This window comes from Ischnura elegans, chromosome 9 (genome assembly GCF_921293095.1).
Source record: "Ischnura elegans chromosome 9, ioIscEleg1.1, whole genome shotgun sequence".
NCBI lineage: Eukaryota > Metazoa > Arthropoda > Insecta > Odonata > Coenagrionidae > Ischnura > Ischnura elegans.
In genome coordinates, this window is record NC_060254.1 from 4,790,968 (window position 1) to 4,808,060 (window position 17,093).

Below are 17,093 nucleotides of genomic sequence, written 5' to 3' on the forward strand. Positions count from 1 at the left end.
TTCTGTATGCACTTATATTACTTGAAATAGTGAATTGAGAACTCAAAATTTGTCGACAAGCTAACTTCCTATGACAGAAACGCCAATTTGGAACGAATTCATATTACCTGCTCATTTTACACTGACAAAGTTTAGTTCATGATTACCTGTAACATTTTAATACATTCCTTAAAGCTGAAAGTCTTTGAGGATACTTTATGTAAACGTATTTTAAGATAAATGTGATTCCTCTTGGGCTGTTCGACGATCTGTTTACTTGACGAAAACAATAGCAAAACTTTAATAGAAGACTCGCGGCAGTGAAGAGCGGTAAATTTGAACCTCGACGCGAGAAGTTAATTGAAAATATGTTTCTTCGGGGAATATTAATGATGCATTACATGTCATGCAGGGGGTCAAAATACTTTTATATTACTTTCATATCATCATACTTTATTAACAGAGGTTTATATGGTCATTGTAAGTTGATTTAAAAATCTTAACCCAAGCCGAATCAAAACCAGTCAGTAAGGTCTCCGTAATGTTTCCGATTTATTTCGAATATGAGACGATAACATAAGTAAAATGGTATCAAAATTTGGATTAGTATTTCCGGATTATATATTTACTATATCACATAGATTTCCATTCATAAAATCAGTAATTATTATCTGATTATAAATTATGCCAAATCACGGACCCGTGGACACCATGGGGTATCGGAAGGAACGTTAGTTGAACTTAATTAAAACGGCTGACGCCGCTAAACTAAATTATATTTGTTTAATCATGCTTTATTTAAATCACTGGAATGAAATTTTGTTGGTGGATATCGTTTTACTCCCAATATTCCGCTTTAAATATGCGAGGTGCTAACGGCAGACATCTTGAATTTTGCTCACTCCATTTGAGTGATCACTCGGAGTGTCCAACACAGGTCACTCGTTTCCGAGGGCAGTCCGAGGGAGCAACGTCACTCGAGTGACATCTTGGAATACCAAAGTAGCGACCGAGTGCAGTTGGAGTGACGAGTGAGGGAAATCAACACTCGAGTGACGTTCTGGAATATGGCCCTAGGTCCCTGTGACGTCACGTGGAGTGGCATCATATGGGCGCCAATCTGGCCTTTTTGAAATGAGGTTAAAATTGACAATTGCCATTCGTCAAAACTGGGATTTCTAAAACCAAATACTTTGTATATTACGAATACACTAATGGTGGGTAACGAATCGCAATCAATGCCTTTTGTTTTCTTTGACAAAGGAAACTACCCTATTTCATGATATACCGATAAAAATGTCTTTCATTGTGTAGAAACATTTTTATTGACAATAAGAGACCCATAAGCGTGCACGGTGACGTGAAACTGTCGTTAGGGAGTGCAAAATCCACCTCAACGCAACTGAAGCATTTGAGGGTGGAACACAAGTCAGTATGTGATGAGAAAGTGACAAAATTCAGGGGAAACTTATGTGAGGAATATCAAAATTAAGTCAAAGGTTTCTTTCAAAAGTTTCTGAAGATTGAACCTATTTTCATTTCCAAACGCAAGCATAACGGTTTACGTCCTGAGCGTGTAAAAATTTTATCATTTTTAAAAATGATCTGAAAGCTTATAAAAATGATTTTTTATCGGTAAAAATATTTAAATGTGTATGTAAATCTAAATAGCATTCCTTTGATTGTATGTACCCAGAAGAAACTTGAATAACTACTTCGTTTCATAGCAGACAATTGAAAATGCATTTGGATCCGAAAATATCCCGAGATCCGGGTCCTAAAAAAATCCTGGATTTCGCCAGCCTCAGAATCATGCGTGGCACATGAATGACAGTTGTTTATTTTCCTTCTTGAAAAATGATTAACCTACTTTTCATTCATTGAGCTCCAACAATCATGAAGATGAATTCTCCTGACGTTGACATACACTCATTTTGCAGCAGTAAGAATCAGCATTTTCTTTCAAATACTGTTCTTCAGATGCCGTTTCTGCAAGTGAAAGCACTCTTTTCCAATCAAGGGTTCATATATTTTTTAGAAAATCCACGAGCGAAATAGCCAGTTGTTTCAAGTGCAGACAGTGCTAGTTTTTCCCAAATTACTCCCATTCTCCACACTTATAAGATTAGCTGCGACTACTAACACTAAATTAAACAGTTCAAATTCACAATCGGTTACTATTTACAGTAACTTGCCGTTGTGGGATAACTCCTTTCGGAGGATTTGATTATTACCAATAAGTTCATGTCCGTGGTCATGAAAATGATATGGAATTTGCGACAGGTGCTCATTGAAAAATATCGAGGTGCAAAATACTGATGTTCTAGTTTTATTGTAAAAATATTGTGCCATTTTTCTTCCATTTACAGGTAGTCCCATCCAGATTACTTTCACAACTTCTACCTTCACAATTTACAGAGGAAGAACTTTTTCAAATGTTCTGAATCTTTTTTAATAACTTTTAATCATACATGTTATGAATTTGAACGGGTTATTCTAATCACTTGTCCCTTCACACAACGATTCATCATTTCCACTGATGCCAACGTACGTTCCGAACAAAATACCGTATAAACGCGTGTAAGAGGCGCACCTTTTTTCCCAGACATTGCAGCCAAAAATGGGGGTGCGCCTCTTACACAAACTTCTTATCTTCCCCCCCTCCCCTTCCCCGGTCCCAAGTCCAAGGGGAACTGAGTGGCCTTGGTTTTTAGCATGAGTCAGTCATCCGAAACCCTGGGTCAAAAACAAGCAGCAGGTAGGGGAGTTTCTCCCATAGTGACGTATTTTTAAAATGCTCCTGTTTGAATTTCTAGTAAGCATCGCGCCGTCATGTCGGTATCCCAGAGGTGAACATTGAAAAGATCGCGCGGGGTGCTTCGCTCCGGAGCGCACGCTAAATTTACTGCCACGAGTGGGCATACCGCGGCATTTATACTGCATATAGTAATCGCTTATCAAACGTAGAGAAACGCGTAGTTTTGAAGGACATACCTGGTTAATAGTCAACATCTGTCTTGCCGAGAAATTTCCATTGCGCTGAGCACCTGATTTTTCAAAAATTATCTTCAGACGCTAATATGAGGATTTTTGCAACTGAAAATTATATTGGTGTCAAAACCTGCGGTTTAAAAAATTCGAACGAGTGTGTTCATTGTTGGATTAGCGCTGACGGAGAGGTCGAGGGGAAGGAGCGCGCACCCTCCCCTCCATATTTCAAGCTACGAGGCTACGAGCGAAGGAGCAAGGGAAGAACACGTCCGATCTTGCATGTGACGTCATTGTCTTCAAAGCAAAGGGGCGAAGGCGCAGCAATGTGATATACGCAGTTTGCGTTGCCTGAAGTTTCCAGTCCGTCTCGTCTCATTTGAATGCGCTTATGCTACGCTTGTTTCTTCCGAAATTGTGCTGTTAGGACTAAGTTGAATATTAGTAGCCTTGTTTTAGCTATAAATCTTTGTGTCAATCAATTAGAGCTCAAAAAACTTAAATGCTGTCAGATATACGTCGCGTTAGGTCTAATTCTTTTTAGAACCTCGTGCGTGTCATACAATTGCTGAAAGATATCGAGATATATTTTCGAGCTCAGTTGGTGACTCACCTAGCATTTGACCTCCAGAAACTCGGAGAATTGAACCTGGTAGACCGAAAAAGGTCAGTTGGTGAGATGGGGTAGGGATGAAATGCGTTTCCATTGACTGTAACTTGATAATTTCCTATTTTCCTGTGGAGTTCAGGAAAGGAAAAAAGTCCCCTTGCACACACACCGATTTTGGATGGCCGGTAAAAAATATCGGCAGATATTTTACCGGCGAAGCCATGCTTGCACACACGCCGGATTTTAACCGGTCAAACGATAAGTTGCTATGTTTTTGAGCCGGCGACAGCGATCCACAGTGACAATGGCCGGCAGCTAACCGGCATTTAGCCGGTGCCGGCGCGTGTTCGGTACGTGTGCAAGCTCCAATGCTCTCCCATTGTTCACTATTGGAATGTGGACGGCCGATATTTTACCGGCCGTCCAAAATCGGTCTGTGTGCAAGGGGCCTTAAATATATGAGGTGGTTATTATCCTAAGGCGCTGAGATTGCCCCGATTGTTGTCCAATCTCTTGGGAATGTTCATGCTATCTGCCTGTCGCGTTTTGCCTTAAAATTTTCCACGGCTGCAATTCTATTGCAATACTCCTGTGAGAGCTTTTAAACAAAATTGGTTATGAGTAGGACAAGCAACGTAGAGCGATGGCGTATGCGAAGAGAGGATCGGAACTTTTTCTACTCCCTCTTATGCCGCTATTACCGCCGCAGTTATCAAAATTTCCTCTTTCAAACAGTACTGAAAGAGGAAATTTCGATAACTGTCGAAATTCCAGGCATACGTCTGCAACACCGCACGATAGGATAAAAAAATGCCGTAATTTTTTTCTTTATAGCTTTGATCCTCAAAATAGGGGTGCGCCTCTTACACGTGTGCGCCTCTTACACACGCTTATAAGGTAATATCATGAGTTGCAGTGTTTACAAATAGGTAACAGATTTATTCACCATTAATGTCATTCATCCAGAATGCATTCTGTCCCAAGCATTTGTAAGTTGCCGTGACTCTCTCATCATTGTCATCATCCATCACAGAAGGATAGGAAGAGTTGCACAGAAAATAAGTCGGGAAATTTCGGGAAAACTAACGCTTTATTCTCACTTCATTAACAGACCCACGTTGACTGAATGCTGTGCCATTGTCTCCCTCTCGTCAGTGTCGTAGACATTTATTTCAATCATTTTACATCCATGCTACATGAACTCAATCACTGAATCATGAAAGAAGACATCTTGGAAAGAAAAATAACATAATGAATAAAATCAAAGGACCCAAAATAAAAAGAAAGACAAGCCATTAACAACTACTTGACTCCATTTCAACATAGTGTGCGGCAATTCGCTGCTAGTTCTTCTGAGGTATGACAGATAGCATCCAGTACGCACTAGTTTTTTTATACGTACACCATTTAGCAAATTTTTCATTCACTGATGAATCTTGTTTTTGCTAATTTTTTCTGTTATCCGGCCTTAAGACTCCCTGACATCCCTTATGTTCGATTCAAGTCAAGTTCATTTCAAATCCCTTGAAAATGCATCATAGATTGTCATCATGATGATGACAATAAACAATGGCTACTCACCCTGCTCCCTTAGCGTAAGCACCTGGCAGAGAATGACAAATGTTTTCGAATGCGCAGGACCAGACTCAGCCACCAGTTGGTACTCTGGTTCTTTGAGGTTCTGTTGCGCACACAGCTCTGCCAGCGCACCAACAGAATTCTCCGTCACCTGCTCAGCATACGGGGAGACAGCCACAGACGCAGCGTCATCCTTATCAAGTGCCCTGCAACACATGCACACCCATCACCACAAAGAACATATCAAAACAGTAATTCACTCCAGCTTGTGGAACTTTTCAATCACGACAGTTCAATGATACGATATGATGACTCTTCTTTCTTGCTTGACAACAAATTGCTTTCCACAACCCTTGCAGAACAATCAGACAAAACCTTCTTGCAAAACCTACCTCAAAAACTACGCATATATGGTTTAAGCGAATTAGGCTGGGAACCGCTTGAGACTTGGGAGGCTGCACGCACTAGGCTTAGTTTGCTTGAACAATTGAGAATGGATATCTTTAAGAGTGACACAGAGAACATAATATTAGAGCCACACTATATTTCTAGGTCCGATAGAAGCGATAAATTAAGAGAGATGTTTTGCCGAATGGATAGATATGGGAATTCGTTTTTTCCCCGAACCATAAAGGACTTCAATAAATGCTAGTTCCATCTTCGTTAGAGCACTTCATTTTTTATGTGTATATGGCTGGTGTCCTAACACCCCCTGCCACACGTCTTTCAGGCGGCTTGCAGGGTATTATGTAGATGTAGAAGTATCCTGGGAGTAGCCACGGAGATAACTTTACAGGAGTCACTTGCAAAGCACAAATTGTACGAAAAATTCACAGAGAAAAAAATCATTTGCCTTGACCGGGATTTGAACCTGGATGCCCCAATCTCTGGTCAAATGCTTTAGCCAACTAAGCCACCGAGGCATCATCCCTCCCACTGGATATTTGCGGACACTACCGCACAAGGTGTGGACACTACCACCTTGTCCAGTTATGTCCACAAATATCCATAGGGATTAGGGATGTGTGAGTACTCGAAAATTCGACTGGCATTTGACCTGACTCGATTGGAGTGGCATTACGAATGTTGAGTCGAGTCGAGTAGTTTCGGTTACAGTGTTGTCGATGCCAGTAAGTTCAAAAATCTGCCGACAGGAAGCGCTATCATGAAGCATTATCACAATGGTGCAAATGCTTTTACTCAGGGCTGTTTCTGGCAGTTCGGCTACATATACATATAAATATTAATTAAATTCACCACATATTACCATAGGTTAATTCATTCCCATAGTGCTTATGGAACTTTTCAAGACTCTTTAATTTTCATTCATTTCCTAATACAGACGCAATTACCATCAACATTCCTCATAATCTTTCACTTTTTACATCAAGCTAAGCATTCAGGACAGAAAATTCACAAAGGGATTTGAAAATTAGAATATGTTGTCGCATATATATTATCATATTGCCAGATCCAGAGATGACCAAACTCGACTCGACTCGATACTCCTGAGTAGTTTTCAACTCGAGTCGAGATCAACAAGCACTCCTTGCACATCGCTAATAGGGACGAATGATGCCTCGGTAGCTTTACAGGCTAAAGTGCTCAAACGGAAATAGGGGGGGGGATCCAGGTTTGTCTGTGGATTTCTCCCACTACACATATTTCCCACCCTTAAGGGTGCCTTCATAGCTCGGCGTTGCATACTTGGGGGCAGAGCTAACTCATCGCAGCAAGTTGGAGCCCATCACAGTTCTGCGTTGCGAAAACAAATGAAAGGCAAAATGCATTGGCTCCTAAAAATCGGCATGGGAGCATATCATCTTATGATTTCGAGCAAAACACACTATACATATGTTGTTTTGTGTATTTTTATGCAATTTCATTTCTTAAAATATTCTTCGCAACTATAAATAGCATTTGAAGTTAATATGGCGACCATAATGTCAATAATCATGCATGTAATGATGGCCCTTGCCTATGCATTATTATGATCTTTAAATTTTATTTCCCAACTTGCAATATTCGAAAAATAGCTATTTACATACACTCAGTGAACATGAGTAACTTGGAATGTTATCAGGAATATTTATTAATGATAACTGTTGTTCAAATAGATTCCCCTAGTCATGTTATCTAAATAGCTCTAACTGAGTAGATCATGGGGGCACAATTATTAGATATCAATTGGAATTTAAACGACCGTAGTCACCAACAAGGAGCTCTCAAGCCGTATTTAGCTTGTGATACAATTGACGGGTATGATTTATGCTAATCTACGCTCCTCAGTGATTGTAATATAATTTAGGGTTAACATTTATCCTATATTTAGGAAAGATACGAAATATCTATGCTTAACACTTCAAAATAATAGTAAATAATGAAATAAACAGCATTTGTCACTCCCATTGGAGCTAATCTTGCATATTTGTATACCTAAGCTTCCCATAGACAAACACCAATTCGAAATCGCCGGCGTACTGCCGCCTTCACGCAGAGAAAATCCGACAGGTTCAGTTTTTCTGCGACGATGCAGCGAGCTGGAGACGTGACGTCATCAATTCTCAAAGACAGGCTCTGATAGGCTCGCTAGCTGCGGCGTCAACGCAACGCCGAACTGTGAAGGCACCCTAACCCTTTCACTGCCAGCCCATTTCAGGATGTGGGATGTATGAAGACTGCCAAGGCTATTTTCTGGAGTTAGCAACATTTCACATTTAAAAATTTTTCAGCTACTTAATTATATTTAATACTTGATTTTTTCCCCAATTCTTAAGATATACTTATATCTTATATCTATAGATAGATCATGGGGGTTTGCATAAATTACAGCCGTTGAAAAGGCCACAATCACGAAAAAAAAAGTGAAATTATTTAGGCCGATAAATCAGCCCCTGGCAGTTTCCGCTCTACCAACGGTGGCAGTAAAAGTAGAGATGTGCGAATAGTATCCGCGAATACTCGAAAACCTCTAATACTTCGAATACTCTGAATTTTGCGGCCTACACTGTCGTTGGTAGTTGACTTAGAAAATTGTAAAGAACTCAACGTTTAGTGCATGCAGTGCCGTTATAGACTAGTTGACGAACTACATCAAATTCGTAGATTACAGCGGTGAAAAGAGTTCGACGCGGGGAGCCAAAAATGATTGGGTGAAAAAATCCAAAAATCCCCGCTTTCCCCACCAGGAGAACCTCAGTGCCATGGGATAGTAACTACATAGCACAATTCCCAAAATCCGCTACCCCCTCCATTCAATAGCCCTCGGCCACTCCTCCGATGCTTTCCTCCTCTTCGATATCAAACAAAAGGTGAAAAGGTCCCAGCTCGCGCAGGGTTCGCATCACGAAGACCATAAATGAAAAGCTTCAAAAGAAAATATCCAGTTATAAGAGAATAATAGAATCGTGTTTCACCCTTCCCTCTTTCTCCCTCCAAAAAATATGAAGTTACACGAGAACAATAGAAACGTGTTTCGCGCCCTCCCTTTTCTCACCCACTGACCTTTTTCAGCCTACCTGCTTCAAAGTTCCCAGTTTCTGGAGGTCAACTGCTGCATGAATCACCTATTAGCCCAAAAGGTGTCTAACAATGACTTTCGGCTTAGCTCATTAGCGTCTGATTGCGGCCAGCTCAGGAACTATTTGAAACTCATTCATCTTCCAAAATTTTGTCCTCATAATATTCTCATACAACCGGGCATTTTCCAACAACACAACTCTTGAGCCAGGGAAATTCAATCATGTGCCGTTCAGTAAGACAAAGTGTAATAGACCCAAGAAAGAATTTTTCCGAAGTATCCCAGCCCACATCCCACCTTGAATGGAATATACTCTCGTTGGAACATCAGTGAACACAGATGACATTTTGGACATTGAAACTGCTATAGAGCACAATCGTTCCCATGGTGTAGTGTGTTAAGTATCATGCAACAAAATAGAAGTTTTAAAACAGAAAATAACCATTGAAAATTATTGTGATGAATAAACACAAGTAAATCGGTGCTTAAAGGTGCACATATATTAGTAGTAAACAATCAAAAAGTGAATAGAAAATGATGGTTAATCATCAAACGTTTTCCATAGGGCAGATTGTTAGTTTCCATAAATATGCTTCCCTGTGCCCCACATCTCATTGGAAAGAAAAACCATAGGATCATAAAACACCAGTGCACTTCTTTCTATAGGCATGTTCGTGAGCATCACTCATGTGCATGGAATGAAATATTTAAGCAAACCATTTACATCTTACTTTGAAGAGAAGAATTCACAAGCTCATTCAGTTCTAACTAAGGGCAGGGTTGTACATTCATATAGATGAATCCAGTTTTGAGAAATTTCACTGGAAATTTTTTATATAAACGGTTGGGGGTGGGAAGCTACAACGGCAATTTGTTCCCCGTTTTGCTGCCATGGCCTCTTGACTGATTTGCTGAGAAAGAAAAGCCTGGCACCCATCTAGAGGGGGGGGGGGAAGAGGGAGAGAACAAGATGAGGCTTTTAGAAAATTGAAAAATGCCTTTAGAAAATAGAAAGCAGTTACTACAGATTAATCATTTCAGCAGAAGACTTATGGAATTTTCAAAACATTGAAAAATATTCAAAAATTTTATTTCTGGCCCGGGTTTAGGCATGACATGAGTCGTTACGTGTGGGAATGTAAAAGCTGTCAGAACATAGTGATCTGGCCGGTTTGATGGAATCACAGAAGATGATTAAACATTGGACAGTAGAGTCCATGGATATCATCATCCCCATGCCCAGGTCTAGGCAGGGATCCCATTACATTCTGATGTTTGTTGAAAATAGGGTAGTTTCCTTCATCAAAGAAATCGAAAGGTAGTGATTAGAGATGGGTCAAAAAGAACCGAACTGCCAAAACGAACTGTTCACTGAAATGAACCAGTTCGAAAATGAACCGTTCTCTAAAACACCCTGTTCACTGTTCATGTTGGCACTGCACAATTGCGGCGTACTCGGTACAGTAGGTATGATCATCAAGAGGCATTTTGAACTGCAGCTTACTCGAGCAAGTACGTTGTGGGTACAACAGATGGCGGTTACGAGGGAGGCCATCCAAGGCCGCCGAAGTGCGTCGTAGACAACCGAGCCCCTCCCCTTCTTTCTCTACTATTCCCCTCCGATAGCCACTGAACCGTTCGTTCTAACTAATATTTGAACTGATATTTAAAATATTAGTTCTTTCGAACCGTTCGAAATAACTAATATTTGAACTGATATTTAAAATATTAGTTCTTTCGAACCGTTCGAAATAACTAATATTTGAACTGATATTTAAAATATCAGTTCTTTAGAACCGTTCAAAATATTAGATCAAATATTAGTTTCCTCGGGGCGTTCAGTTGGGATATCGCGTTCATTTTGCTTTCGTATTTTGAACATTTGTGGATCTGTGGATGCATCTCCAAAAATATTGTTTAAAACGCGATTCATGAACTTAGGAAACGATTGAACACATGATTGTGAAACATTTTTTTCGGTCCCTTTACCAAGTTGATATTTGGACTTAGTTTTTGGCGCCTACGATGAAATTTTAATTTTTTAAGTGCGCTGTATTGTGCAATGTGGATGCATCTCCAAAAATGTTGTTTACAACGCGATTCATGAACTTAAGAAACAATTAAAGTCTTTGGACTTTGTTTTTTCAGGTGCATCATCTAACTAGGAGTTTAATCGTTTCTTAAGTTCATGAATCGCGTTTTAAACAATATTTTTGGAGATGCATCCACATTTCACATCACATCGCACTTAACCCTTTCGAGACCGCGGAGTTTTCGTCTTAGCTTGACTGCTGTACTGCTCCCCAAGAGACTCTTCTTTCTCGTGGTACGGAGCATTTTTGGAGGGCATTCGTTAAGAAGGGTCTCGCTGAACCTTTTTCGACCCCTCCACGGTGGGACTCCGTATTATCTCGGACTCCAAGAGTAGTTGTGCTCCCTCCTTTCCGGGTTTACGACCATACCTGCGGCATTGGTTCGCGGTCAACTTATGTATTGCTTATATGTATTTAGCAAATGGATAATTGTTGCTTGCACGTAAATTACAGGCATTGAATATAATTCCTCATTTTTATCTGAGCATTGTCAAATTTTAAACGAAGTTCTAAGGCCATTATCAAAGCATTTAACGCAGCAACAATTTCCATGTTGATGTCTATACATAACTCGAGATAAGTTAATATTTGTCGTAGAATTACGTTTAAAAATTGTAAACGCTGCTCAAAAGACAAACAATTCAATTCTTAGTTTATATTTCTTGAGAAATGAACAAATATTTATTTCGAAAATTGACTCTATAAACAATTGTATGACCGCTGTCCCTTACCGCTGAGAGAGGTTATAAAAGACGAAGGGTCCGGGTACCTGCTCCCGGATTCGGAGGGTTAATCCTAAACCCCTAAGCGTTGGGTCCCGAGACAAATGCGACCTAAACCCACGACAGTCCTGAAAGGGGGAGAGCTCGAAAACGTATATATACGGGTTTCGTTTTCTTGACCGGGAAAATCTCACACGTATATATACGCCCGTGGTCTCACGGGTCAGGAAACGTCCACACGTATATATACGTGTACGGTAGGGAAAAGGTTAAAAAATTTCATCGTAGGCGCCAAAAACTAAGTCTATAACTAAAAAAGAGTATATGATGACAATATAAAATGTGTACATTGTATCCACTATTTATGTTTTTCTTAGGTTGGTCGTACAGATATTTACTTTTAACTGGTTTAATCTATATTTTACCCTGCGTCGCTTAAGAGTTCTCAACTGATGATAGTGGGAAACACATATTTGGCTCCAAATTACATCAAATTACTTGTTTGTATCTGCAAACTTTGGCAAGCTTGTAATAACCTATTAATCGCACACCACACTAAGCTTTCATGTACTCTAAACGCATGATAAACAATATTTTCTACCAGATGACCCTACCTGTTCACTATGAACCGATATTTTGAACTGTTCTTTTTACTGAACAGGATCAAAGTGAACGGTTCATAAAAATGAACAGTTTAACCCACCTCTAGTAGTGATTGTGATTCGTTACCCACGATTAGTGTCTTCATAATATACAAATTATTTGGTTTTAGAAATCCCAGTTTAGACGAATGTCAATGGTCATTTTTAACCTCATTTGAAAAAGGCCAGATTGGCGCCCATGCCAATCCACTCCACGTGACGTCACAGTGGCCTAGTATCTACACGAGTAGATAGGAGTTTTACATTGTCTGAGATTACCTATGCATGCATGAGCCACAGAGCTCATGGAAACATGTCTTAACAATCAACTATTAAAACTGCCTATGGTGGGAAAGTTTCCTTTGTTTGATAAGGTATTAATAATCCTTATTAATCCAAGCGCTATCTGCTAGCAGGTTACTCTGCTACCTGCTAGCAGCCTGCATCGTAGCAGTGCTCATAGCCTTGCACCAAGGTGGCAGCCAGAATCAGAATGATGTCACATGGATTTTTCCCAGCATTCAAAATTAGATGTTGCGTTTTCGCATGCTTGAAAATTTTCACTTTTCATTTAAACGCGAAAAATAGATTAAAAAATCATAAAGCATGAAATAAGTACTCCAGGAGTACTTATTTCACGCTATAGTACATCTTTTAATTTAGGCAATAAAAAAAATAGGAAACCATCCTATTGCATTTGGTGGTCGATAGCAATACCAGCATTCCGTCAATAGTCAGCATGTGGCTTAATATTGTTGCACTCACGTTATTAATGAGTGTGGATGTCCGGAAGTAATGATATCTGATAATGGTGCACAGTATGTAGGCAAGGTATTGAAAAGAGTTGTTTGGCATTCCTCTGCACCACACTGCTCCTCCAGTGGCATTGGCTGGGGTATATTATCTGAGTGATGGGGATTTGAGTTTTGGTTACAGTACGGGACTTTAGGCACCGCGGAGAGAACCACAAAGGTTGCAGAAGTCGAGACAGCTAGTGAGTCAACAGCTTGAGGTGTTTCCTTTCCATTTACCTTCCTTTTTCTACCCCCTCTCCCTTCCTTAGAGATACAGGACTCGGGACACTTGAAGAGTGTAAGTCACCGAGGGAATCACAAAAAGGACAAACCTTTCATTCCCTTCACCTCCAATCAGAGTGCAGGCGGATGGATCCTCAACTCACCTTTCCTGCACTGGCACCCTTATTTGCACCTTGGTTATCAGATTCTAGTGATTTGAGCCACTCGTCATCAACCACATCCAAAGCTAAGCAGGAGAAACAGTGCCATATTACGAAGTGTTTAGAGAATTTTCAACTCGAAGCATACCTCTCCATTAATGCTTGGGAGTCTTCTAGCTTTCTGTCATAAATCTAAAAATTGCCGAAGGAATTGAATTAAAGGTAAGATCAGCAATTTATGGATTTATGGCATCAAAAACTAAAATATGAACAGAATGCTGACAGAAATTCTACACTGTTTCACATTTTCATGAAAATATGAAAAATGCTTACTCAAGGCCTAAGATATTGAGTTCCATTCGATGGCATGTTATGATACTCATAACGGAATAACCTAAAAACTATAGAAACTTTGTACAAATAGAAAATAGAGGTACAGTAGGTAAGGGGTCAATCACATAACTACATTTAGTCCAATATTACATCATCCAGTTCCTTCAGCACCTCGGTACATTGACAACACATTAAGTAATTTTTGAGCACTTTCCACGACATAAAAACCAGCAGAAATGGTAACTAACAGAGAAATCATCCGATAAAATATTACCTCCCAGTGATATTCACCCACATGGCACTTGAATTCTTTGGTTAATCACGCTTGCATGAGAGAGGTCGTAATGACAAAAAAAATTAAAAATGGCTTTCTCTTGCAAGCGGAATCCCCACTAAAAGGACCGGATACAAAAGGAAAAATGATCACAATAATGAAACCAAAAGTTGGAAAAAACGCACTTACACTTTTGTGGTAACGCCACTTGTAACCAGAAGCTGCGCACGAACTAATTTATCAGAATTGGCCAATGTTTCCAAAGCCTTTAAGGCAGCATTATGCTTCGCCTCTTTCTTGGAACGTCCACTTCCCGTCTCTAAAACAGAACAAGTTTTAATAGCAACGAAAAGTTTGAGTACTTCATAAGCAATGGATTATCGCCCATACCTCGGACATTTCCTGCTGTCACGACGTACTGAAAGAAAGTATCGTGTCCAGCACTATCCGTAATGAGCTCATACTGAGGAGTAAATCCCTTTCTCAGCATATACTCATTCAAAGTTGACATCGGCGTTTTGGCCGTGGCCATGATGTACCGGTTTACGCCCCAATTCTAAGGGAGTGTTTCTACCTAATACACACAAAATAAAGGGCATGATAGTTAACCAATTCACTACAACCATAAACACGTGAGATGACTTATTACATACCTCTTAAATTATTCAGCACAATACACTTGTCACGACACACAGTTAACCACCAGCCCCGATAACGAGCGCGTTCCGAGATTCACTGGCAGTACTGCCGGTGCTGCCAAACCGTTCCGAAATCAAATGGCAGTACGGGCAAGGGGGCGACAGAACTGCGATATATCGTATAGAAAACCTCTTTCGATTCGATTTTTCCGGAGCCCCAGTCCATGCCCAGTCACAGTGGTCCAACGGCCTACCCAACATAGAGGCGCTGGTGTAGCCTGTTTTTCTGAGCAGAAACGAACTGGGGGCTGCCATATTGAATCTCGCTGTAAACAAACGTGATATTGAGGCTTATTGATAGTCATTAGTGTTAACTGCAGACTTTTTTTTATCGCTTACAGTGTCCCTTACGATTTTGGAATGTGCTCGATGAAGGATACGAGTCTCAATGATCTTGGTTATTGCTAAATTGCGTGGGTATGAAATGTATTTGGTGATGAAAGTGTGAGTAATTCTGTTTCCTTCATTATTCCATTTTGATTTCAACCTGTGATTAGCTAACCTTTTCTCATGTTTTCAAAATTTTATGGTGTCTTGTATTCCTTATATTTCAATATGTTTTTCATTGTACTTGCAGTTTTTCTAGTGTTCAAACTACTCATTTATCGCTAGTGCTATGCTTTCGTTTGTTTAATGCTAATCATTTTGTTGGTTATGTATGTAATTTGCTATTTCAACTCTGTCCTTTCAACTGTTTAATTGTCATTAATTGAGCATCATTCATTAAGTGTTCTACGATGTTTACATTTCTTAAAACTTTAATCTCTTTCATTTTGAAGTAAGAACTTAATTTCTACTACATTGGTATAAAATATTCTTCACTTTTCTCGTTTTCTACTTTTGGAATACTTTCTTTCGTATAAGTGATTGATATTAACTTATAAGAACCTTTCATTTTAAGACTCCTCTGCCAAGATATGTTGCATATCTTAATGGGTACTCATCATGAACAACTTCCTACGAAATAATGTCCTCCTTTCATAATTAAATAATTATCTTCCATGAAATGATATCCAAACTTGCATGCTTATTTCTAGTGAAGTATTGTTATGGTCTATGGTTTCAGGATTAGCATTGTTTTCCCTGTACCAGAGCTATTGCAAGATACATCTACCTCAAGGAAAATTGGGTCACCCTCTTTGTCTATAACTGTGGAGTGTTTACTTAAGTAATGGAATCTTTCTCCTATTACGCAAAGGCTGCTCATCTCATGTTGTCATTGATATTTGTTGCTTGTGCATTTCATGTGCTTGTAGAATGGTTAACTTTCTCAGATTTCATCTCTTTAGTATGTCATATTGAAATTGTTATTGTTGTATTTCTTTTGCCAGTTATTGTATCAATAAATACTAATGTCCACTGAAGTAAGTTTCCGAGATCATTATTCTTACCAACCACCAGATCGCCAGTTGACTTTGTACATTAATCTTGTATTATGGTTACTGCTTTAGTAACCTGGGGAAGTTCTTCAGGAAGATTTTCCTACATTCACTGCTTTTAAGTTTCTCGCAATTGCAGTATCATTATTAGGCCTGAATAGCACGCTCTATCGTGACGCGTAAAAAAAATTGAAACACGCGCCGAGATGTGCATTCAAACTTCGCGGCAGCATTGGACCACTGGCATAGATGGCACTGGTGTATCAAAACCTATACGCATTATCCTTATGGGTATCCCCTTGGTACGGGGGCCTTCACAGTTCGGCGTTGCGCAGAGTCCTCTGGATGGCAGTTCTCTACACTACTCCCTCATAGGGTCGAGTCGTTCCATACACTTCCACTATGGGAATTGAGACGTCCGCCATTTTAGTTCTTCCGTCTCTACAGAGTCTTATGGGGGAAAGTGATATAATGCCAGTTTTTTCATAAATACGCGATTCCTGTCGCATTTTCGGTAATTATAATATATTCAGTCTTGAGGTACTAGGAACACTTTACTATCAATTTGTAAATTTTAAATCGTGAAAAATAACAAATATTCGCGCTTCAGTTAAGTTTTGATTCTTTTCACAGGATGTTTTTCTAGATGTGAAACTCTCATATTTATGTCTGAAACAGGGTAAATTGTTTCCAAAAGTACAATTACTGCTCCCAGGGCTACTATATAGCGTTTTGTTCTCGTCAAAGGAATAATTTCAGATTTTGAAAACTACAATATCAGCTGAGAGAGAATTGTTATCTTCAGATCGGAAGAGATTTCGCATGTACTATCTGAGTTAACTTCCATGAAAACAGCGCAATGGATATTATACGAGGAATTTAAGGACAAGTCTGGTCAATTCTTAGTGCCGAAAAATCGGAAATATTATCCTACCTCAAAATTAGACAAGAAAAACTAAATAAGTCACAAGCTGTCATGCAGTTTATGTACTTTTCACGAGAGTTGCAGATCATAAAAGATATCATCAAAGGAGGTATATAAAAGAAAAAAATCACATTTTTCCAAAGTCTATAATGTACACACACCACAAATGTTACATT

At 39.5% G+C, this 17,093-nt stretch overlaps 1 protein-coding gene across 1 annotated transcript in view; it reads right to left on the reverse strand.

Moving 5' to 3' along the window:
* The window catches only part of LOC124165236 (RISC-loading complex subunit tarbp2-like), a 55,753-nt gene extending 41,081 nt beyond the window's left edge, over positions 1-14,672 (reverse strand). The window contains exons 1-4 of the mRNA XM_046542544.1: positions 14,569-14,672; positions 14,306-14,489; positions 14,105-14,234; positions 5,159-5,361 (exon numbers count right to left, since the gene is read on the reverse strand). Of these exons, the coding sequence (XP_046398500.1) occupies positions 5,159-5,361; positions 14,105-14,234; positions 14,306-14,447 (475 nt within the window). The 5' untranslated portion in view covers positions 14,448-14,489; positions 14,569-14,672. The remainder of the gene's footprint in view (positions 1-5,158; positions 5,362-14,104; positions 14,235-14,305; positions 14,490-14,568) is intronic.
* Positions 14,673-17,093: the final 2,421 nt, after the last annotated feature.